The sequence below is a fragment of the Phyllostomus hastatus genome, unplaced genomic scaffold, assembly GCF_019186645.2.
Source record: "Phyllostomus hastatus isolate PE091 unplaced genomic scaffold, TTU_PhHast_1.1 phas_contig_16, whole genome shotgun sequence".
NCBI classification, from domain to species: Eukaryota; Metazoa; Chordata; class Mammalia; order Chiroptera; family Phyllostomidae; genus Phyllostomus; species Phyllostomus hastatus.
Genome location: NW_025333643.1, coordinates 22373993 through 22397590, shown reverse-complemented (window position 1 = coordinate 22397590; position 23598 = coordinate 22373993). Strand labels below are relative to the sequence as shown.

The 23598-nt window shown below is 38.6% G+C and overlaps 1 protein-coding gene across 20 annotated transcripts in view; it reads left to right on the top strand.

Annotated features, from left to right (window-relative positions):
* Positions 1-23598, top strand: part of MAGI1 (membrane associated guanylate kinase, WW and PDZ domain containing 1) — a 607797-nt gene that overhangs the window by 365810 nt on the left and 218389 nt on the right. For all 20 annotated transcript variants that reach the window (XM_045832041.1, XM_045832040.1, XM_045832039.1 and 17 more), the window contains exon 2: positions 7619-7735. In XM_045832041.1, coding sequence (XP_045687997.1) covers positions 7619-7735 — 117 coding nt within the window. The remainder of the gene's footprint in view (positions 1-7618; positions 7736-23598) is intronic.

Sequence of the window (23598 nt, the reverse complement as noted above, 5' to 3'; positions counted from 1 at the left end):
GGGGATCCTTTTATGTTGAAATAATGACAAGCAAAATTTGCAACCTAAATAATAAAGGAATCATATCAGATTCTTACCAAGAATAACAAAAAACTCATTAAGAAAATGCACAAAGAATATGAACAGGAAGTCACAGGAGAGGAAATAGACAAAAAAAGATGTAATGGTCAGTTTCACTAGTAATCAATAATTGTAAATTAGTATAACACCAGGTTGTCATTTTATCCTTATTAGGTTAGAAAGATTTTAAAAAGGCGGAGTGTGCAGAGAAGAGTTAATGACTATTCACGTGAAAGCCTGCTTACCAAGTTGGCTTTTGGCTGGAATCTGGGAGCTTGGGTTTTGGAGGGATTCTCTCCATTGACTCAACTGTGCTTTAACCTTTTGGGCAAAAGATGCGGTTTATGCTTTCCTTCTAAAAGTCTAGTTTTGTTTCATGTTAGGCATACACTGCCTATTTGACTGGTTCCTAATAAAAACTGTGGGCCCTGAGAGTCTAATGAGCTTCTCAGAGTGTCAAATGGGCAACACTTCACAGTATTGTTACAAGTTGTATTGAGAATTGAGTGTGTGACTCCAGTGGGAGAGGACACTGGGAAGCTGGCATCTGAAGGCCTTTGGACTTTGTTGCCCTGTGAGACTTTTCCTTTGCTGCTATTGCTGTGCACTCTTTTGCTATAAAAATCATAGCTCTGAGCCGACCTTATACTGAGTCCTGTGAATTCTGATAGTGAATCAGCAAATGGGGGCGGGGGGGGTGGTATCAGGGACCCTTGCTACACTAATAATAGCAAACATTGCTTTGAGTGTGGGGAAGCAGGAGCTCTAAAAATTGTTGCTGGAAGGTAAATTGGCACCACTATTTTGGAGAAGAATTTACCAATATCTAGGTAAATTGAAGCTGTTTATGTCCATTTCCATATTTTGATAGTCTAGAGAAAAAATTAACACATTGGTTTTTTAAAAAGGCATTACAATTATATTGCGGCAATGGGGGTAGCTCAATATTCTATGAAGGAGAAATATATTTTGGTATATTTTTAAATGAAATATACAACATTTAAAATAACAAAAATTACATCAATTGACATGGTTAAATTTCTGTAAACTAATGCAAATTTAAAAAGCAGCAATATATTGATTTAAATGTAAAAAACAGAATTCCAGATATGTAGATAAAATATTAAATGTAAAATGGTAAATCTATGGTTGTCTAAACCCCCTTTTTTCCATTTATAATAAGACATATGAAATGTCTTAAATTAAGTTCTGAATCCTTTTCATGGAAAAAGTTCCTTGTATTCCTGACCTATGTTTTCCATTTGCAAAGCAAGTCTTGAATTTCAAGGAAAGTGTAGATGCATGACAAACTCTGTCTTGCAATTTATTATTTCATTGGCTCACTGCCCTTGACAATTAGGGGAAGATTTATAGACAGGTCCCCTAAATAATTGGCAATTAATTTGAGATTAGATGCCCAAAAGTATAGTATTGTTAACGTAATGCAAAGGTTGAGGCTTTTCGCTTACAAATGTCACGGAACATAGAGTAAATGTTAACAGGCAACATAGTTAACCCTGCCCATTGACACATTTGCAGTAGAAAGGAGTTTTACTTCAAAGATCATAAACTATAGCTGGCTTGCCTAGTTTTACTGTAAAGCTCAAGTGTAAACCAAGTGCGTCTATGTCTTAATGCCTTCCAACCTGTAAGTCCCTGGTTTATCTTGATAGGAATGTCATGTGTGAGCCTACAGTATATATATGATGAAGAGATACTGTATCCTGAATCTTCTTTGGAATTTTGCTTTCGACTCAAGCAGTACATTTGGATCCCATAGACGCCTTTGGTATTCAAGGCTCAAATGATAACTGTCACTGTCTTTTTAATGTCTAGCACTCTGGTTTCTAAGGGGAATATAAAACCCTAGATTCTAGGTAATAGAGATTTTGCTGGTAAACATTGTTATCCTTTTGGTCAAATTCCAGAGTGCTTTATACCTAGAGGTAGAGTTGGCAGAATGACTATCAAATATCAGTGATTTACCAGTTGGTTTCATTTCTTGAACTTCAACTCCAGAACAGTGCCTGGACTGTATCATGTACTGTTTGTTAACCAGTTTACAAACGTCCAGACCATTTGAGCACAAGTAGTATTTTATTCCCTTTCAGAAACTTGAAAAATATCATGTAATCCATATTTCCCTAGGCCTGTATTTTGTTTTTCACTATTTCTAAGCTAACAGGACAGGCTTTATGTTTAGTTGAAACAAATTTTTTTACGTAACAGTCCACCTTTGGACTGATACCAGTTCTTTCTCTCTTGCTTCAGTTGTCCGTGCCATATTCTCATAATGGTAATTTCCATCAGTTTTGAGTGCTTTCTCAGTGCCAAGCACTCCAAGCCTCATTTAATCCTCATAACGGTCTTGTGATGGAACTACTGTGATACCATGCTCCATTTTTGCAGATGAGAAGAGTGCAGTTCAGAGGATAAGCAGTGCTCTTGGGCTCACTAGCTAAAAAATCAGCATGCCCTGGATTTAAACACAGGCCTGTCTTAACTACCAAGATTTATTCTCTTTCTTTTAGTTCAGTTTTCTAATAACTTGAAAACTAAGTGTTTAGAACAGTGTCTGCCACATAGTCATTCAATAATTATGTATGTTTTAAAAATTTGAAAGAGATCTTATTATAGTATAATTTGCATATCATAAAATATACTTGTTTACATATAAATGTATAGCTCTGTAAGTTTTGACAAATATCTAAACCTGTGATGTCATTGTCATAACCAAGATACATTTTACTGGCATCTCCTCCCAAAAGTTTTCCTATGCTCCCCCTTTTTCAAACATTTTATTTTGCCTGGTTGGTGTGGCTCAGTGGATTGAGCGCTGTCCTGTGAACCAAAGGGTCTCCAGTTTGATTCCCAGCCAGGGCACAAGTCTGGGTTGCAGGCCGGGTTCCCAGTAGGGGGTGCACGAGAAGCAACCACACATTGATGTGTCTTTCCCTTTCTTTCTCCTTCCCTTTTCCTCTGCCTAAAAATAAATATATAAAATCTTTAAAAAAATAAAATATTTTATTTTGGAATCATTGTGCATGCAGAGGTCCCATGTACCCTTCACTCATTTTTTCCCAATTATAGCATAACTGTAGTACAATTGCAAAGCCAAGAAATCAATGTTGATACGCTCCGTATATCTTAAATCCCCTGTACCCATTTGTAGACTGTCTACCCTCAGGTAACCACTTAACTGCCCTCTGTCATTCTCAATCTGGCTAGCCTTTACTAAAACTGTTTGTAAAGATAGAATTGTACAGTATGTTCTTTTTTTGTGCCTAGCTTCTTTGCTAGCACTATGTATTTGAGATTTATTAATATTAGGTATGTACTCCTTTTAATTGTGGTATAGCATCCTATTGTTTGAATACAGTACAGTTTGCTTATTGGGTTATTGGGTTATTTCAAATTTGGGACTATTGCATAATGAATAAAGTTGCTATGAAGTTTCATTTACAAGTTTTGTGTGTGTGTGTGTGTGGACTTGCTTTCATTTTGCTTGAGTAGAATGTAATTGTTGGGTCATTTGGTTAGTTTAGGTTTAACTTTATAAGATGCAACTAAATTGTTTTCTCAAGAGAATGAACCATTTTATATACCCACTGGGAGTATGTAGAAGTTCCATTACTCCAAAATCTTGTTAACACATGAGATTGCCAGCCTTTAACTTTGCTGTATTAGTGGGTATGCAATAGGATCTTATTGTTGTTTCAATTTGCCTTTCTCTGATAATTATGGTATTGAATATCTTTTCATGTGCTTAATGGCCAATCATATATATTATTTTGCAAAATGTTTGATTAAACCTTGTGCTCATTTTAGAGGGGAGGAAGTAGGGTGTGTGGGTGTTTGTCTTCTTCATTCAATAAATATTTGATGAGGCCTGTCTGGTATGGCTCAGTTTTTTGGAGCATTGTCCCATAAACCAAAAGGTCATGGGTTTTCTTCCTGGTCAGGGCACATTCCTAGGTTGTGGGTTTGGTCCTCGGTCAGATGTGTGCAACAGGCAACTGATAGATGTTTCTATCTCACATCAATGTATCTCTCCCTTTCTTTCTTTCTCTCTGTCCTTCTCTGTAAAATCAATAGACACTTCCTTGGGTGAGGATAAAAAAACATAATAAATAAACAAACAAGCAAATATCTGATGACTAATTGGATATTTATTGAATGACTTAAGCTTGACTTGAATACATGTATCTTCTTTTTGGCCACTTGAAACTGTAGGTATAATACAACTCAAATAAAAGTTCAGATTTTTTTATTAGTATCTTCTAAAATGATCAAGCATAGCAGAGAACCTTGTTTTGAACATGACATTAGAGTAAAGATCAGTAGTTTCCTGTCCTAGGTAGGATATATCATCATCCTAACTATTCCTGCCATCCTTGTGACTTACTCTTTTTGACCATGGGGAAGTTATTATCTAAAGACTTGAATATTGTGGCTTACATGGATACTGAATTACTGCATTATTTCTCTAAGGCTAGAAATGCTCTTACCTAATTTTTATCTTGTCTAAATTTGGAAGGACAATCTGAGCCTTGTTATTCTTAGCTGTCACTGAAGTGTCATTCTCCATAAGAATGAATGTTATCTAGGTTGATATACAGGCCTTCTGTAGATGCTGTAGACTATAATTTGTATTTATAATTTTTAAAAATTTAGTTACCTTCTTTCTAGGCATATATTTGTAACAATATAATTTTTTTAGTTTTATTTTTGTTCTTTTACTGTAGGGAATTAACAAAGAAATAAACCCAAAGCTCCACCCAATTAACTATTGCTTAAACAGCAACATTAATAAAAAAGAAATATGTATTTAGTGTTTGTAAATCAACACAGGATAGTCAGACCTCTATATTTTATCTGTCTATATAAGGAAGAGTGATATCTCCTTTATTTGCCATGCCCAAGACCTTCTCCCTAAAGGAAACTGCTGTTAAAAACTTTCTGATGAGAGAAACATTGAGGCTTCCTGCCAAGATGGAGGCATAGGTAGACACACTTCACTTCCTTGCACAACCAAAAGAAGGATAACAACCACTTTAAAGACAAAAGACAACCAGAACTGCCAGAAAACTGAACTGTATGGAAGTCCAACAACCAAGGAGTTAAAGAAGAAATGTTCATCTAGACACGTAGAAGGGATGGAGATGGGCAGCTGGGGCAGAGAAGATGTGCGGCAAGGCAGTGGCTGGTGGACTAGGTGATCTCATATTTGAGTGTGGATAATCCAGAAGGAACAACTAGGGAGTGAGACAGACCATGCAACACAGGGGTCCAGCACTGGGGAAAGAAAGTTTCAAAAACTCTGGCTGTAAAAACCTGTGGGGATTGCAGTGGTGGGAGAAGCTGCCAGTCTCACAGAGTCTATTGGAGGGGCCTACAGGGTCCTAGAATATACACAAATGCACTGGGAGTCAGCACCAAAAGGGCACAGTTCACTTGTGGGTATTGGGGGAGGTGAGTGGGAGCAGAGTATGAGCTAAGCAAGCAGCATTGTTCCCTCTCTGGCCCCTCCCCCACATACAGCACCACAACACAGTGAGGTGGGTTGCCCGTCTTGGCAAATCCTAAGACTCCACCCCCTACTACATAACAGGTGTGCCAAAACAAAGAAATATTACTCAAATAAATGAACAGAGCAAAACTCCAGAAAAAGAACTAAGTGACAAGGAGATAGCCAACCTATCAGATGCAGAGTTCAAAACACACTGGTAATCAGGATGCTCACAGAAATGACTGAGTACAGCTGCAAAATAAAGGAAGAAGTGAAGGCTATACAAATTGAAATAAAGCAACATATAGAAGGAACCAACAGGGAAGGGAAGGAAACCGGGACTAAATCAACGATTTGGAACAAAAGAAAGAAAGAAATATTCAACCAGAACAGAATGAAGAAATAAGAATAAAAAAATCAAGGAAAGTCTTAGGAATCTCTGGGACAACTTTAAATATTCCCATATGTAAATCATAGGGGTATCAGAAGGAGAAGAGGGAGAGTGAGAAATTGAAAACTTATTTGAAAAAATAATGAAAGAAAATTTCCCCAATCTTGCAAAGGGAATAGACATACAAGTTCAGCAAGCTCAGAGAATCCCAAACAAGTTGGACTCAAAGAGGAGCACACCAAGACACATTATAATTAAATTACCCAAGATTAAAGATAAAGAGAGAATCTTAAAAGCAGCAAGAGGAAAGGAAAGAATTACCTACAAAGGAGTTCCCATCAGACTATCAGCTGATTTCTCAAAAGAAACCTTGCAGGCAAGAAGGGGCTGGAAAGAACTATTTAAACTCATGAGAGGCAAGGATCTACATCCAAGAATACTCTGTCTAGCAAAGCTATCATTTAGAATGGGAAGGCAGAGAAAGTGCTTCCCAGATAAGGTCAAGTTAGAGAAGTTCCTTATCACCAAGCCCTTATTATATGAAATGTTAAAGGGACTTATCTAAGAAAAAGAAGAAGATCAAAACTATGAACAGTAAAATGACAACAAAATCACAACTATCAACAGCTGAACCTAAAATAATAAAAACTAAGCAAACAAGTAGAACAGAAGGAGAATCACAGAAATGGAGATCACATGGAGGGTTATCAGTGGGAAGTTGGAGAGGGAGAATGTGGGGGAAAGGTACAGGGAATAAGCAGCATAATTGGCAGGTACAAAACAGATCGAGGTTAAGAATAGCACAGGAAATGGAGAAACCAAAGAATTTACATGTATGACCCATGGACATAAACTAAGTGGGGGGAATGCTGGAGGGAAGGGGGTACAGGGTGAGGGGTGGTGAAGGGGAGAAAAAAATGGGACAACAGTAATAGCATAATCAATAAAATACACTTTAAAGAACATTCTGGTGATTGATTCTTCCATTATTACATGGTATCTCCTTTTCTTAATTTTATTTGTATACAAAAGGGATGAGATAGCATGCACTATTCTACATATTTTCCTACACTACCCATACATAAAGATTTAGCTTTTGCACAGCATTTACTATTTAGATGAACTGCTTTAACTTGTTGATCCCTGGTGGTTGTTTCCATGTTGTTTTTATTTTTATTTATTTGCTGTTATAAAAATGCTGCAATTAACAATACTGGATATGCTGGCAGACTTTTGCAAGTATATCCATAGGGCAAATTTTCACCAGTTGGATCCCTGGGCAAAGAACATTTCCTAATTTGTCATCTATTGTGAGATTGTCCTCTTTAGGGTGTTGGCCATTTACTCTCTTTCTGTAGCAGTGTCTGCAAATGCCTGTGCCACATATTTTTAATGTAATAACCTAGTGTAAATTATTAGGCTTCTAGTGTTATGTGAAGTGGGCCCCCAAATTGAGGCTGTTTTATGCTGCTTTATTATTGTTACATTCTTGCTTGCTTCCTCTTCTGCACAGAAAAACCTCTAGTCAGTCCTCCTAATGACTGAGGGTGGCTGAATAGAAGGGCTTCCTGTGGCTTCTCCACATAGCTCTCAGGCTGCTTGGCCTCTGGGAAGCCCTGTTGTTGATGTGTTTTATCTGTTTTATACATTTCCTGCAGGAGGAAAGCTGAACAAGGACCTACGACACTTTCTCAACCAGCGGTTCCAGAAAGGGTCTCCTGATCACGAACTCCAGCAGACAATAAGGGATAATCTGTATCGCCATGCTGTGCCTTGTAAGTAGCCAGTTTGGGCACCTTACTGATGGGTGGGTGTGTGAAAATAGAGGGAGATAGGAGAGCTGGTCTGGAACACGTGACAGCTTGCTTGCTCAGTGGCTCCATAAGTCTGGGAATCATAATCAACAATGGGATTCACAGAACAGTGTAAGGTGAATTACATGGCTTTCAAGTATTGGCTCTGTCACTTACTGGCTTATAATGCCAGGAGAGTTATTTCTCCTTTAAGGTTCAATTTCCACATCAGTGAAAAGGATATCTCAGTCATACTAATAACTTCATAGAACTGTTGTGAGTAGTAAATGGGATGAGGTATGTCAATTTTGCTTAGTATGGACAAGGTGTAAGCTTCCATAAATATTAACTATAATTGTTATTCATGGTGTGGACCAGGCCTTTGGACTAAGAACTGAGGAAGGAAGTGGGTACCTATTGCCATGCTGTGCCTTGTAAGTAGCCAGTTTGGGCACCTTACTGATGGGTGGGTGTGTGAAAAGGAGATTATTGGCAGTTTAATTGTGGTGAAGTATTACCATGTGCTACCAAACTTCATCCCTGTACAGCCAGTCATAAGGTAGTAAACCTGCAAGGACATGAAATTATTTGATTTCATTCAAAATAGAAGAAAGAATGATTCGAGAAGTTTTTTGTCTCTTCTCTATTACCCCATCCTTTAAAGTTTGAAATGTCTTTTTAGAAATATTGTATTTTAACCCGGAAAAGAAAGGAAGAATAAATTGAAGTTTAAGGTACCTTGCCTATTGCTGTGATTTGTTTTTTTAAAGATAATATTTCACAAGAAATGTGCTAGAGTGTGAATATTTCCTGATACTACTGCAAAATAATAAACATAACTTAATTGAATGCATGCCACAGCTCTGCATGGACTTAGACCATGCATCTAGACTGGGACCTTTAGAGATCAGATTCTAGAATAGACCCCTGCCCTCCATTTTACTTGTTGAAAGAACCAAGGCTCCCAGAGAAAGAGAGGTTGACTTCAAGTAATGTGGCTCAGTGCCCCAAAGTTGCCCCTTTCTGCAGAGTGGCAGAAATGCACTGGACAGAGAAAATGTCATAATGAATTAATGGGAAATTCTGGCTCTCATTTCTCTTGGGCTTTCAACATTGGAATTGAAAACTATAATCCTAATAGTATAATAATAATTCCTTACACTTGGCTTAGTAATAATTTTTAATATTAATCACATGGGTAAAGCAGGATTATCATGCTCTTTTTATAGATCAAGAAACCAAGGCACTACTAAGGTAAGACAGTAAAAACAGGCTTAACAATGACCAGGGCCTCAGGTCTCCTGCCTCTGACATACTGTCCAATTTTACTCTTAGAAAAAACTTTTGAGGTTGGAATTTTTAATACCTATTTTATAGATGAGGAAACAGTCATGGAGAGAGGAGGTAACTGCTAAGTGGCATCTCTTAAACCGTCAGGGCTGTTTCTATAGCTATACTGGAGCCGCCTCTGAAGTTCTAGATCTTCAGTTTGAGTGCAGTTTTGCAGAATTTAGTAGCTGCAGAATCATGATTGTTCTGTGTAATTTTTCCCTACTTAGATTCCAATTTAAGAAATGGGAAATGAAGCACACAGGCACACCATTTCTTGACGCATCTGTGGTGTTACTATGGTTACATTTTTGGCATGCTTTCCCATTTATGTTTTCCACTGATTTTATTGCGCCTGACTGTGAGCTAAATGGCTTGATTTTAAGTTTACCACTATGTAGGAACTGGAGCAAAAATGATCTCAGCCTTTTAAAAACTGTGAAAAATCATGTTTTATCTTTGCTTGTATGAAGTCCTTGGTATTGATGTTGCATTCCTATGAAACCAATAAATTAGGAATTTGGAACATGGAAATGGTCTTCCTACTGGAAAAAAAACAGGTAACGTTTCATTTTACATTTCCTTCATAAAATGGAAAGGCAATTCAGAAGAGGTCTGTTTCTGAGTCTGGTACAGTGTGTGTGCCTTTGAACATGAGGAGGCCAGGTGGGACTTAGGATTCTGTTATAGGCTCTATATCTCCAGCCACATGTGCGTTTATTTGGATTCTTTGACCTATGTGACTTGTGAAGCAGAACCTCTGTACCAACCTGTCATGATAATTGGTTAGGAAGCCATCGATCTGGAGAATGGATTTTCCTGGTATGTATAACTGTGCCATAGAGAAACAAGCTTGTGTAATCTCTGTTTCCCAGAGCTTCCTGTTGCTGCTACTTCAGTGACTTCAGTACTTTGAAAAGGGATGACCTCATGAACAGGTGCTTGCCAGTTGGGCTAGCGTTCTTTACCTATACATTTTAGGAGGCTCACATATCATTATTAATTAATAAATAAAGCCCCTTTGTTCTCTAGTTCTTTTCAGTGTCTTCTAGTGCACTGGAGCCTTATGTGCCCCATGATGGTTTTACCACTGAGGCTCCATTTCATCCTCATCCCTAAGCAAAGACAGGGCAGGTAATAGTAGCCCCATTTCACAGGTGAGAAAATGAAGCAGCACACATGATTTCCTCAAAATCGAACCTCTTCTAATGACCTCATTACCCATATCTCATCTAGTGCTGTTTTAACTTTAATAGCTTTATTGAGATATAATTCACATACCATACAATTCACCCATTTAAAATATTCATCCAGTGCTATTTTTGTTCGTTATTATTCTCCACTCCCCTTTATTCAAAAACTTTTTTCCCACAGTATGAAAAAGGTCATTGCAGTTAAAATATGATTATATTTACCATTGAAAATCACCACACTGCCAAAATAAATATGACAGAAAAAAGAACTAGATGCAGAATGAGTCAGAAGTCCTGATGTGAAGGCCGGGGCTGCTGTGTAGCTGTGTGGTCCATGCAATCATGTAACCTCTCTGGTCTCATTTACGCTTCAGTAAAACGGAAACAGAGGCACCCTCTGCAATCACCATCTCCCCAGACACTGCCTGGAACCCTCAGAGATGGGTCCATCACAGGAATCAGGCTCAGCTAGGTGAATTGCTTGCCTGGAGTCACATAGTTAGCAAGTGGCATGGTCAGGGTTCAGACAGTTCTAACTCTCGTGTGGGGTGTACTAAATAACACTGATTAGAGCAGTAGAATGTGGACCATTGAGAATGGAAGAAAAAAGGAAAAAAGCTTCCCATTGCTGAATTTTATAGTTCTGACTGTTTAAAATCATGGGGTTTTATATCTTGGGGGTTGGGGCTATGTAAAACATTGTATCTTAAAAATAAGTGTCCTTTTCCTGAATTTCAAGTAACTCACTGGTATGTACAATGGAATTTTAATAATTGCTAATGATTATTTAGCTTTTAAAAATCATTACAGGAATCTCGTGAAATATCTAGGTTTATCTTATTTTTCATTAGATCTCTGCTTAGTATACTTTACGCAAAACCACCTTTAAATAAATGGACTTGATATGTATGTAAATATTATCTGTGTTGCTCACTTCTCTGATTCCTCAGAGCCATCTGGATAATATTTCTGTCACCTGCCCTTCAAATTTATTTAAGTTCTCAACCTCCTCTCCCTCAGTGCTTCAGCTGTATGAATGTCATCAACTCCCCAAACACACCTGGTGTCTTTTTATAACTGGATACATATTATTTCACTAACTTTCCATTTGACCAGTTCACAGCCTTCTTTTAAGCTCTAACCCAGAGACCACTTCCTCCATGAAGGCCTCCATGGATTGCATCTACTGCCCTCCTCAGTGCTCCCAGAATCACCTTCTGTGACTCCCATTATACCTCCTACATGTTTGTCTGTCCTATTAGAATCTAACTCTACTGAAGTTGGGAACTGTAGCTACCTCAGTGACCAGCCTGTACCTAGATTAGTGACTAGACCATCGGATAAGTATTTGTTGAAAGAATGAACACATGAAGAAATGGATGAAGATGCTCTTTGTTTTTCTGTTTTTGCTTTTTTTTTTGTTTTCTTGGCTACTTTGAATTTGGGAGAAACAGCAGGGCTGCTTTTGCCATAAAGGTTTTGGAATAAAAGGCAGCTCAGAGGCTTGAGCCCCTAGATGGCTGATAAAGCCTCCACCAATTACTTGGCTGGTAAGCCAGGCCTGGAGAGAAAGTCAAGGCTTCTGTGAGCTTGGAGCTGCTGTGCCCATTCACACTGCTTTGATTACAGTCTGGACACCCTGCACCTCCTGCATCAATAGTCTTCCTGCTTTATGACTTCTTGTCTGAGCTGGTATGACATCTGAGATGCTTGCTTTGGAATGGCTGCTTTTCTTGTGAAGATAAATGTGTCACCTGGCAGGGCTTGTCATTTACTACACTGTGGCTGTCAAAACGAGATACAACTCATCCTGTAGTACTGGTTCTCTGGAATGCTGAATGACACCCTGATACCCCGCCCTGCTCTCCTCTCTTCTCTTCTCTGGGCTCCACTCTAAGGAACTCTCTTTATTTTTCTTTATTAGAAAAATTTTTTTTATTGTTGTTCAATTACAGTTGTCTGCATTTCCCCCCCACCACTTACCCCCATCCCAGCCAAATCCCCTTCCCTCCCTTGTTTCCACCGTTCCCCTTGTTTTTGTCCATGTGTTCTTTATAGTAGTTCCTGAAAACCCTTGCCCCCCATTATCCCCTCCCACCTCCCCTCTGGTTACTGTCAGATTGTTCTTACTTTCAGTTTCTCCAGTTAAATTTTGCTTGCTTTTTCCTTTTGTTGATTATGTTCCAGTTAAAGGTGAGATCCTATGATATTTGTCCCTCACCACCTGGCTTATTTCACTTAGAATAATGCTTCACAGTTCCATCCATGGTGTCACAAAGGGTAGGAGCTCCTTCTTTCTTTCTGCTGCATAGAATTCCATTGTGTAAATGTACCACAGTTTTTTGATCCACTCATTTACTAATGGGCACTTAGGTTGCTTCCAGCACTTGGCTATTGTAAATTCTGCTGCTATGAACACTGGGGTGCATAGGTTCTTTTGGATTGGTTTTTCAGTGTTCTTAGGGTATAATCCCAGCAGTGGAATTGCTGGGTCAAAAGGAAGATCCATTTTTAGTTTTCTGAGGAAATTCCATATTGTTTTTCACAGTGGTTGCACCAGTTTGCATTCCCACCAACAGTGCACTAGGGTTCCCTTTTCTCCAGATCCTCTCCAACACTTGTTTGTTGATTTGTTTATGATGGTCTCTTTATTTTTCAAGCAAAGTTCATCCGAAAGAGGAAAGGATAGGTCACTTTTGTTCTGTAGGTTAACACTTTGTTGATCAAGGCTCTGCCTCACACTAGGTCCATTGTAACCTGTGCAAGAGGCGTTCATCATGGACTTAAAGAAGTTTACAAAGGGATTAAATTGCTTAGATCTATAAGACAATTTAAATTTCATGTGATGGTAAACATAAAGGATCCTAATTTTGCTTGTGCCATTTCTAAATATATTTTAACCTATTCATTTCTTTTAAGCATAGCTGTTTCCAACACTGCTTGCCAAAAGTCAACCCATTCTCGAATTTGAGCTGATGATGTGAGCTAGATCAGTTTATCAGCAGGGGGCCAGGGTAAAGAACTGGGCACTGGCACACTGCTTCTCTCCTGGAATGTGTATCCCCATGTTCAGGTCATGTTTGATATGAGTGGAATGCTTCAGGTTGTAATTCATGAACTAGACAGTTCTACAAGCATTCCTGGAACTGATCAGATAAAAGTCACTAGGAACTTCTCACTGTGTGTACTGTTCTTGTCCTCTAACAAAATGAAGTGCTGTCTACAACAAGTATTTGCTTCAGCCTTTACAAAGCCTAGCCTGTTGTAAAACTGTCACCAGGAACAGCAATAATAGCTATTCAGTTTTGGCCTCTCCTAATGTGTGAGGTACCCTGCCACGATCCTTATATATGTGTCATCTCTAACTCTGGCCTCATCAAGGATACACAAACTATTAGAGGTCTGAACTCAAGCCCATTTGTCTCTTCAATCCTGCCTTGTTTCTATTCAATCAAACGTTTGTTGCATATAACACAATCAGTATTTGTCTTCATTAATTCTCCATCAGTTCTCAACTCTTCTCTGCCCTTAACTTTACCCATCAATATTGTATTTTCTCCTGTGCTCTGGATGGTCTGTGGTCTTGAGATTCTTCTTAGTCACTGACTCACTGACTTACTACCTCCACCTAGCCTTTCCTTCCTTCTCCATCAGAACGTATTTGTTCTACCTTGGATTCCCATTGGGTTGTCCTCAAAGAAGCCAAGACTTAAAGAAGTGAGCGGTTCATACTGTGGTATAGGGTTTTCTATCCTACATAATATATATATTTTAACAGATGACTTTAAATGTGGTGCTAATAAAAAACACCCAATATAATGAGATGTTCTGCTGACAAAGCAGATTCATGGCTAGGGTTGAATTCTTATGCTTTTTGTTTGTTATTGTACTTGTTATAGTGCTTGGCCCAGCATTATATAAATAGAAAACACTTTAAACACAAGATTGCCTGTATCAAGGGGATTTTCCCCTCTGCTTGCTGGATCACTTCTCATACAGTTTCCTGTTCCACCAAGTATAAGCTGGAGTATGATTTGTTTTACAAAGTAACAAAGTAGTCTAGGTAAGGAGTTTTATGCCGAAATAAAAGAAACACGAGATTAGAAAAATTACTTTTTATTTAGATATCATTTGGAATTAGGGTCTGGGCTCAGGTAACTATGAACAGATTTTCTTCCACATGAATGTTGGGAGGGGCACTGAGGATTATGAGGGAGGTGAGAAAGTTCTCTGTTACTCTCCTAACACCCACCAGATAAATGCCAGGAGCACACCCTGTGTTTGTGACAACCCAAACCACAATGGCACTTCTCATTTCTAGACTGTCCCTTAAGGACCACTGATGCACCAGAGGAATCTATACTGAGTTGTGCCATCACTGAGTTCATGAAGAGGATTTGTACACTCCTGAATCAGACGTTTCCTCTTTACCTTGGGCTAGAACATCCAGGTGTGATGGACTTTTAGGTATGGTGGGTTAGAGTGGCTGGCAGGCTCAAGCATTTACTGGTTTTGTTGACTTGAGCAGGTGACTGAGACTTTGTGGGACTCCATTTCCTCATCACCATTACTGATGTTCATGAGAAGTACAGAAGCCCCCAGCAGTGAGCACAGCACCTTGTATGTCCTCCTTTAGATCAGTCTTCTTTCTTTCAGGCCCCCTCCCCTCCCCTCCCCTCCCCTCCCCTCCCCTCCCCTCCTAGCATGACTCCTCAAACCCACATTCTCCCTTTTTTCTTTTCAAGTTCTCATTAGGCTCTTGTGCCTTATTTATATGACTCTCTCTCTCTTCTTAATGATTTGTATAATTTGTATGATTCTTTTTTGGGGGAGCAAGCTAAGTTTAAAAAAATATTTGCTAACATTTGTTGAATAACAACCTAACACTAGAAGCTAGGCAAGAACATATGAAGATTAATAATTGGATGATCTAGCCAAGAGTAGGCATGCTTGAAACAGTACTTTCACTGCATTTTCCCAGCATCAGCTAATTCCTTAGTGTTCTTTTTCTTGGTGTTTCTTATTATATGTTGTTACCCTAATTGCCATTGTATATTTGCTGAATAGATGAAGTCATTGGGGGACAAAAGAAAGAGAAACTACAAACTTAAGAGCTCATAACACTGGACTTGATTTGTATGTCCAGTGTTAATAGACTCGTATAAACACGGTTTGGTTGGTGTTCTTTGTCCTAAGGTTCTCAGGAGTAGAGAAAAACAAGAAGGCATAGCAGTTTAGATTTAAGTATAATTAGAGATGATGTAATTTATAATCTTCTTATGAAAACATGTTAGACCTGCCTCACTGCTTAATAATAATATCTATCATTAATAGAGAAGTTACTCTATATACCAGGCACTGTGCTAAGCAATTTACAAATCCTGTCCCTTTTAATTCTCTCCAAACCCTGAGAGGCACAGTGTTATCATCCTGTATTATGAGCGTGGCAGTTGAGGTATGGGGAGCTCAGGTAAGTGGCTTGTTCAAGGATGCAGTTTACTAATGATGGAACCCAGATTCAAATCCAGTTTAACTGCATCCAAGAGTCCAAGCTCGTGGTAAATTTCTTTGGGTGTAGTCCCTTTAGAAATTAATGTATTGAATTTTAAAAAGAGTCTTAATAACCTATAGAGTGGTCCTTGGCGGAGTCTAGGATACTAAAATATCTGTGTGGTAGTCATGTTAATTTATTTAATTGCTTTATAATTTCAGCTAACATTTTTCATCAAGATTTGTTGCAATTATAAAGCAATTTCCACAGCAATTTCTGTAGGGATATGGGCATTTTCACAGTATCCTTACCCTCTATTATTTATGAGATGATTTTACCATGTTTTAGCTTTCCAAGAGTCATTTAAATGAAGGGAATAAAGTACAATATATTTTAAAATAAATCTTGTATCAAATAGGTTCAGTAAAATATTATAGATAATTTTTCAGCTTCTGTAATGGATTATGCACATTTATGCTAAGGTCCAGCTAGGGATACTTCACCGGCCATATTCTGATGGGCTTACTGAAAGTCCCAAGGGAATGTACTACCCCAAATTATCACCTTAAATTTAAATAAGAATATGTCATTTGTGTTATTTTAGCCATAATATGAGTAGACTTCACTCAGTGACATATTTTCCTATTGCATTTAAAAATAAGCAATTACACGTCCCTATTTTTAGGAAATACAGTCTCACGTATTTAATGTAAAGGGCCACAGTAAATGCAACTTGCTCTTGAATGGCTGCAAAACATTAAAAATGGTTAAAAATGTATTATGTGTGGGGAGAGGGCTAAAAAGTCAATATTAGGTGAATCTGGGTGAAGTGTATGCAGCATTCTTTGTACTATTTTTATTTTTACAGCTTTCTGTAAATTTGAAATTATCTCTAAGTATTTTTAAAAAATCCTTACAAAAAATTAAAAAGCAATCAATATAATTTGGAGAAAGGGATTACATGTGAGTGTTATCTTTTTATTTCCCCCCATTATTCATTATCAGTGTTTTTAGCCTATAATTGAGATTTTGTTATTGAAGTACAGAGATACTAGCCTGAAAGACATTGTACATATATTATTATTATTTTAATTCTTATTTATTGATTTGAGACACAGAGACAGAAAGAGAAAGACACTGGTTTCATGCTCCACTTATTTATGTATTCATTGGTTGATTCTTGTATGTGTCCTCACCGGTGATCAAACCTGCAACCTTGCAGTATCAGGATGATGCTCTAACCAACAAAAATACTCAGCCAGAGCCAACATTGTACATATACTGAAAAAAAGATTGGCCACTTACAGAATAGCAGGTATATGCTAAATATTTTAATTATATTTTTTTATTTGGTGAGGAAACTGGAGTATAGCAGTGTTCAGTGAGTTGCCTCACAGGTGTGGAATGGGACTGGAATGCACATCAGGATGGATACTAGAGCTCGCACTAGTAACCACATTTTATTTGCTCAGACCATGTATGTGTACATCTATGTGTATAGATATATATGCACATACTATTTTTAGAAAGAAAGAAAAAAATTTTAAATGGATCCAAATATCTGCTGAGATTCTAGGTGAATATAAAAATATAATATTATTACTAACATATTGAACACTTGCCATGTGCTAGGTTTTACTTCATATTAGCATAGTAACTTATCCAGTCCTCGAAGTGGCCCTGTAGTGTAGATGGTATTGCTGTCCAAATGCAAGAAGACTGAGGAACAAAAAGGTTAAATAACTTGCTCAAGGTGTCACAGCTGTTAAGTGCTAGAGCTGTGGTGTATTGTTCTAGAAGTTTTGCTCTTAACCAGTGGCTCATGTTGCCTATTTTATAGTGCCAGAAAAGATTTTTTTAAAAACGAAAACATATACCTCTTTTTTGAGGTGGTGTCTTCTCTTATTTTTCTATATACTTTCTAGTCTTAGATCCCATTAAAGGCACTGTATTATACAACTCCAGAGGGCATATAGTTTGTAATCTATGTGAATGATGCCTTGGTGGTAGCACCCTGATTGTGAGGTTTTATTGCAGTGACTGAGTTTTCATTGTAGATACTCAGCTAGATGTGAAGCCTGAGAGACAGAATCAAATTTCATTCATTTGGGAGTTACGTGCCTCAATCATGCTCTCCAAATATGGTGAAGTGGCGCCTTACCCCAGCAAGGCTACTTACTATCCACTGGATCCATAAACATGGAAGGCTAATCCAATCAAGTTAGAAGATCTCTCTGTTCTTCGTTCAGCTAATTAAAGGCTGGAGACAGTATTAGATTTGGATTTTATTGGGTAGTAACTATTATTTCTTTCATTTTTATTTCTATCAATCAATTGATCCATGTAGTTACCCTGCCATTCTACATTTCTTCTATTTATTTGTCCATTCAACAAACATGTAGTAAATACTAATACAAGCAAGTAACATTTCTGGCTCTCAGGGAGTCCTCAGTGTAGTGGGGAAGACAAATAGGAGGCAGCTATACCCGAGTAAGGTAAATCCCACCATCAGGTAAGTCCAGGATGGAATGACATACAAGGACCGGCACCAAGATCAATCTTGAGACCAGTGATTCAGTGTGACCAGGAAGTGATATAAATACCAAAGGAGAGGTGAAATGAAAGCAGTGGAACCTCTTTCACAGGGAGAATCAGGAAAGATCTAACCATGTGATTGTGGGCAAATTAACATCTCTAAGCTTAACTTCTCTTTAAAAAGGAATCTGTTTATTAGGGGTATAATAGATACCTTAAGCATCCTAATCTTCAGGCCCAGTCTCTAGATAATGAAGCCCTTTGGATGATGCTTGCTCCTAACGACCTCTTAAGGCTTAAGAGACCACTTAGGTTTTTAAGTCTCTTGAAATATAAAAATGACAACAAATACCAATGCAACAGCACAAGTTAGGACATGGTTTTAATGTTTGCATTTAATTAATCCTTTTACCATGAAACACAAAACAATGCAATATAATTATACTATTCACTAGTTGCAAGATGTATAAGACATTAACGTAAGGTGCACTGAAATCAGTAATAGTCTGGTAGCAGACCCCAGGTTTAAATATATTTTATTCTTTTTAGTGTATCTTTGTAACTGTGGACACTACTTGAAGAGAATGAAAGTCTAAATTGGATGCCCTTCATGACTAGGAGACCTGGGTCAAATGACTTTCTTGCTCTTTCCTTTCCTTGGCAATGTTGAGGGATAGGAAGGGCTATGGGGTGACATCTCTGAACCAAGGCTTGGCTATTTCACACCCAGCTTCTGCTGCTTGTTAATGGAAGACATCTAAGCAGGGCAATTGACAGTTCTCAAGTACTGTATAAGCAGGCAAGATTGGTGCTACCAGAATCCCAGTGTTGCCAGGGCACAGCCTTCTCATTGCCTTTCTCATCACTCCTGTCATCAGAAGAAAACTCTTTATTCCTGGACCATGTCTTCTGATTGCCACATTTCTAGTTGGGACTTTTCTGCTCTTGTGACCTGCCTAATTGAAGTGGAGCCATACAATTGCCTTAAGTGCTTTGCTTTGAAAAGTGAGTCAAAATTTGGCTATACTAGAAATGAAGTAATTTTCAAGGTCAACAAGCTGCTGACCTGTAAAAGATTTATAACTTTGGCTTTCTAATTGCAGTTGCTGTACATAAATGAACTTGACATTTTTCTCCTCTCCCGTTTCATAGGATGACATCATTACAAACAGATCTTATAGGGTTGTTAGGAGTTACAGCATCTGTCTTCTTTGTTTTCATCATAATTTGATCTGAGGAATGTACATTTCTTACTTCCATCTCTAAATGGTTTTGCACAGTCTCAACTTCACTTAATTAGTGATTTAGGGGAAAAAAACACCACACCTATTTCAGTGAAATTTTGAGGAAATGTTGCCTGAGTTGTGGATAAAATGTTCTTCATGTGAATGAGATGACTTGAAAATGGAACGTCATATAAAAGCATCAGGGCAACTGAAATTCGGCCTAAGTTCTGGCAGCACTGCCTGCTTGACCATAGCGAATTCTGGGAATCTACAAGAAGGTCTTTGACCCAGCTCTCCCAATTTTTTCCCAGGGGATAGAAATTTGTGGTTAATAGAGGTCTGATTGAGTTTCATGTTTGCTACTGAATCTATTCTCCCATAGGCCACCCACTGAACTGGTGGGCATTCTGACTCCTTTATTTTACTAGAATTAGACACCCCACCCAAATCTGTGTCTGGGATCCTGTGGGGGAATTTCCCATCTTCTCATTTCACTATAGATATGAATCATTTCAAAATTAAGAAACACTGTCAGATATAACTAAACAAGTATGCTATCTCTAAGGAACACTGATGAGATAAAAAAATAACTTGTTAATAATAGCACTTGCTGTTTTGTTTTTTGTTTTAAAGATTTTATTTGTTTTTTTAGAGAAGGGAAGGGAAAGACAAAGAGAAAAGAACCATCATGTGTGGCTTCCTCTTATGTGCCCCCTACCGGGGACCTGGCCTGCAACTCAGGCATGTGCCCTAGACCAGGAATCGAACTAGTGACCCCATGATCTGTAGGCTGGCACCCAACCACTGAACCACACTAGCCAGGGCATTGCTGTTTTATTCTGAAATCATATTATGTGCTTTAGGAGCTTGGCTTGCCTGCTGTATCAATCCTTCTCTCTCCCTTCCTCTGTTCTTTCCTTCCTCCCACTTCTCTCTCTCCATTTCCTTCCCCCTCTCTCTTCCTTATACCACAAACTGGTGTATTTCTTCCCCATCTTCCAGACTCGACTGGAATAGCATGACAGTTATGACAGTTACTGCAGCATGGCATGTATGGGTTCTAACAGAGTTTTCTTAAAACTTGAGGTATTAAATACACATAGTAAGCTCTATAAATCTTAAGTGCAGAGCTTGATGTATTTTTACACACACATACACACATGTACTCCCACATGTACACATATATGCATCCATCCATGTAACAATTACCCAGATAAATATATAGAACACTTGAGCTTCCAACAGGCTCTGTCCTGTGTCCTCCTACTGAATATTTCTCCTTCCCAGAGGTACCCATGGTTGTGAATTATCATCACCTTAGATTAATTTTGTCTGTTCTAGAAGTTCATATAAATGGAATAATACAAACATGTATTCTTCTGTTCAGAATAAGCTTTTGGAGGAAATTCACACCTGTGCTAGAAGTGATTGACATGGCAGTGAAAACTAGCACTGAGCACCCTTCTCTGCCTGGCACTCATCTAAGTGCTTTGCCCTGTACTGTCTCAGTCTTCATAACAGTCCTGTGAGGCAGGAACTCTTTGTTCCCATCACCCCCCCTCCCCCTGAAGAGAGTGAAGGTGTGGCATGGTAATGTCTCTTAATCCAGCCCCAGGTGGGTTGGAACCAGCTATCTATCAGTGGTCACATTTTCACAACATTTAATTGGTCTGATTCCTGATCATTTCCCCAGTTGCTTTTGAATTGTCCACTGAGGTAAATTCTTAGCCCCTTTCTCACAGTTGTTTGTTAAAAATTGCTAGTGAGGAAGGGTCTACACTTTGCTACCATGCTAAAGTGTGTGCTGAAGACACTGCATAGCTTGACCTGAAGGTTGAGAAGTCAGGCACCACTTGAAGAAAGGCTGGCCCAGGACCTATTGGTTTTAATTTTTTGTGTGTGACAAAAAAGAGTTCAGAAGAAATTCAGTTAAGCATCTCTCCTGGTTTATGTTGGAGACCACACAAGCTCAGAGAGACTTGGTTTTTGAGATCAAGTATGTACTCTGATGAAAAGCAAGTAGATTTTCATGGAGTCTTTTACTTCTGCTTTACTTCTGCATAGAAACTTGGTCTTTGGAGCTCTGGCTGAAAATAATTTGTTATTGTTAAGGATATTTCCAAACCAAATGAGGGCTATTATTCTCCTTCTATTGAAGACTGGGGAGCTATCCTTGAATCCTACTGAATAAAACCTTCCTTCTTTCTTTCACAGAGAGAATGACTATTGTATTTTTGTTCCCTTCCATGCAGTCTCAATGCAGCTTCCTTGCAAAAAAGCAATTTAATTTATACTACACAATAATTTTCTTGTGGAAAACTAATAAAATACAAATCCCATTTTTCAACATTAGGTTGCGGCTAAAGGTTTTCAAAAGTTTTTTCTTTGTTTTTTCAATCTTCACTTGGGGATATATTCACTGATTTTAGAGAGAGAAGAAGGGGTGGGGGAGAGAGAACAGGAGAGGAACACCGGGGATCAAACCCAAAACCCTTTGGTGCATGAGACAATGCTCTAACTGAGCCACCTAGAGAGGGTGGATTGCAAAAGTTTTAAGTAGAATCTACTTTCTTTTTTTTCTTTGGTAATGATTGAAAGGGATATGATGTAAATGTCCACGTGTATTATGTTTATGGTTGATAAAGATACTATTCCCATCCTGGCTGATATGGCTTGGTGGATTGAGTACCAGCCTGCAAACCAAAGAGTCGCTGGTTTGATTCCCACATGCCTGGGCTGTGGGTTGGGTCCCCAGTGGAGGGCGTGCAGGAGGCAGCCACACATTGATGTTTCCCTCCCTTTCTTTCCTCCTTCCTTCCCCTTTCTAAAAATAAATAAATAAATAAAATTTTTTTAAAAAAGACACTATTCCCTTAAGGGTTTATTTTTCTTCCTCAAACCAAAAATATAAGCTAATACTTAACCTAACTCTCAAGGTATTTTCACCTTCCTAAAAGTAGATGTGAAACAAACAAGAAGCAAAGAATATGTTTTTCTTTCAAGGCCTCTGTGTTCACTTTTTCTGACAGGTTGAGTGATGCCTGGAGTGTTGGTGTCTGCACTTTGCTAATTGAAGCCCTGGGAGCTGTTCCAGTTTGCAGGTCTTGCAGTAGAGGATGGGGCTTTCATTTTGTGGAGACAGTTTACACAGAGATATAAACATAATAACAAAAGTAATAATAAGTAACATTTAGTGAGCACTTTTCAGGTATGGTGAACTGTGCCAGGCACTTGGTATGCATTATCCTCACAACAAGTAGGTAGGTTTTGTTTCATTTTTTTCTTCCTGGAGAAACAGGCATAGATGTGGAAAGTAACTTATCCAAAGCCACACAGCAGGGAATTGGAGAGATGGGTTAGAACCCAGTGAGTGTGACTTGAGAGTTGAGTCTCTGACCATGATGAGTGACCAGAAGGTCAAAAAGCATTAGAAATGCTCCACACCCTGGGTGTTCAGGGAATAGGCAGTCAGACATCCACACACACAGTGACTGTTTACTGAGTAATGAATATACAGGAAACAACTTTTCTCATCTGTGAAATCCCACTGACTGTATTGGAGGAAAAGATCTATTATTACCTTCTTACTTAAACAGCTCTGCAGTTCCACCACCTTTCCACTCTCATTCTTAAACTGCTTTCTTATCACATGGACATTCACTCATTTTGAATCAAGGGTCTGCACTGCCTTTTCCTCCCTACCCCTCCCCTGCAAGGAGAACTGTCCCTTGCTTCTGCCTCCCTTTACCATTTTCTTATTATTCTTCACCTTAGAGCCTCCTCTAGCCTCTTCATTTCCTTCTCTTTGAATTGTAGCAGGTAGTGAATTCCTGGAGGATGGTTGCACCTGACTGTGTAGCACCTGGCTGACGGAAAGGTGCTTTGACAATCTAGGCATTCTCTGTCTTATGACAAGGAGTGGCCATTCAACAACAGAGAAAGCTTACCTCTCCAAAGCCTGTCTCCATAAAGTTTTCTCACCAAGGAGGGTAAGGGGTAGGGGAGGGATGTCTCATCAGGAGTGGTATGGAGATAACACCTGGGCTCTTACAAATTCTTTAAAGAATGGGT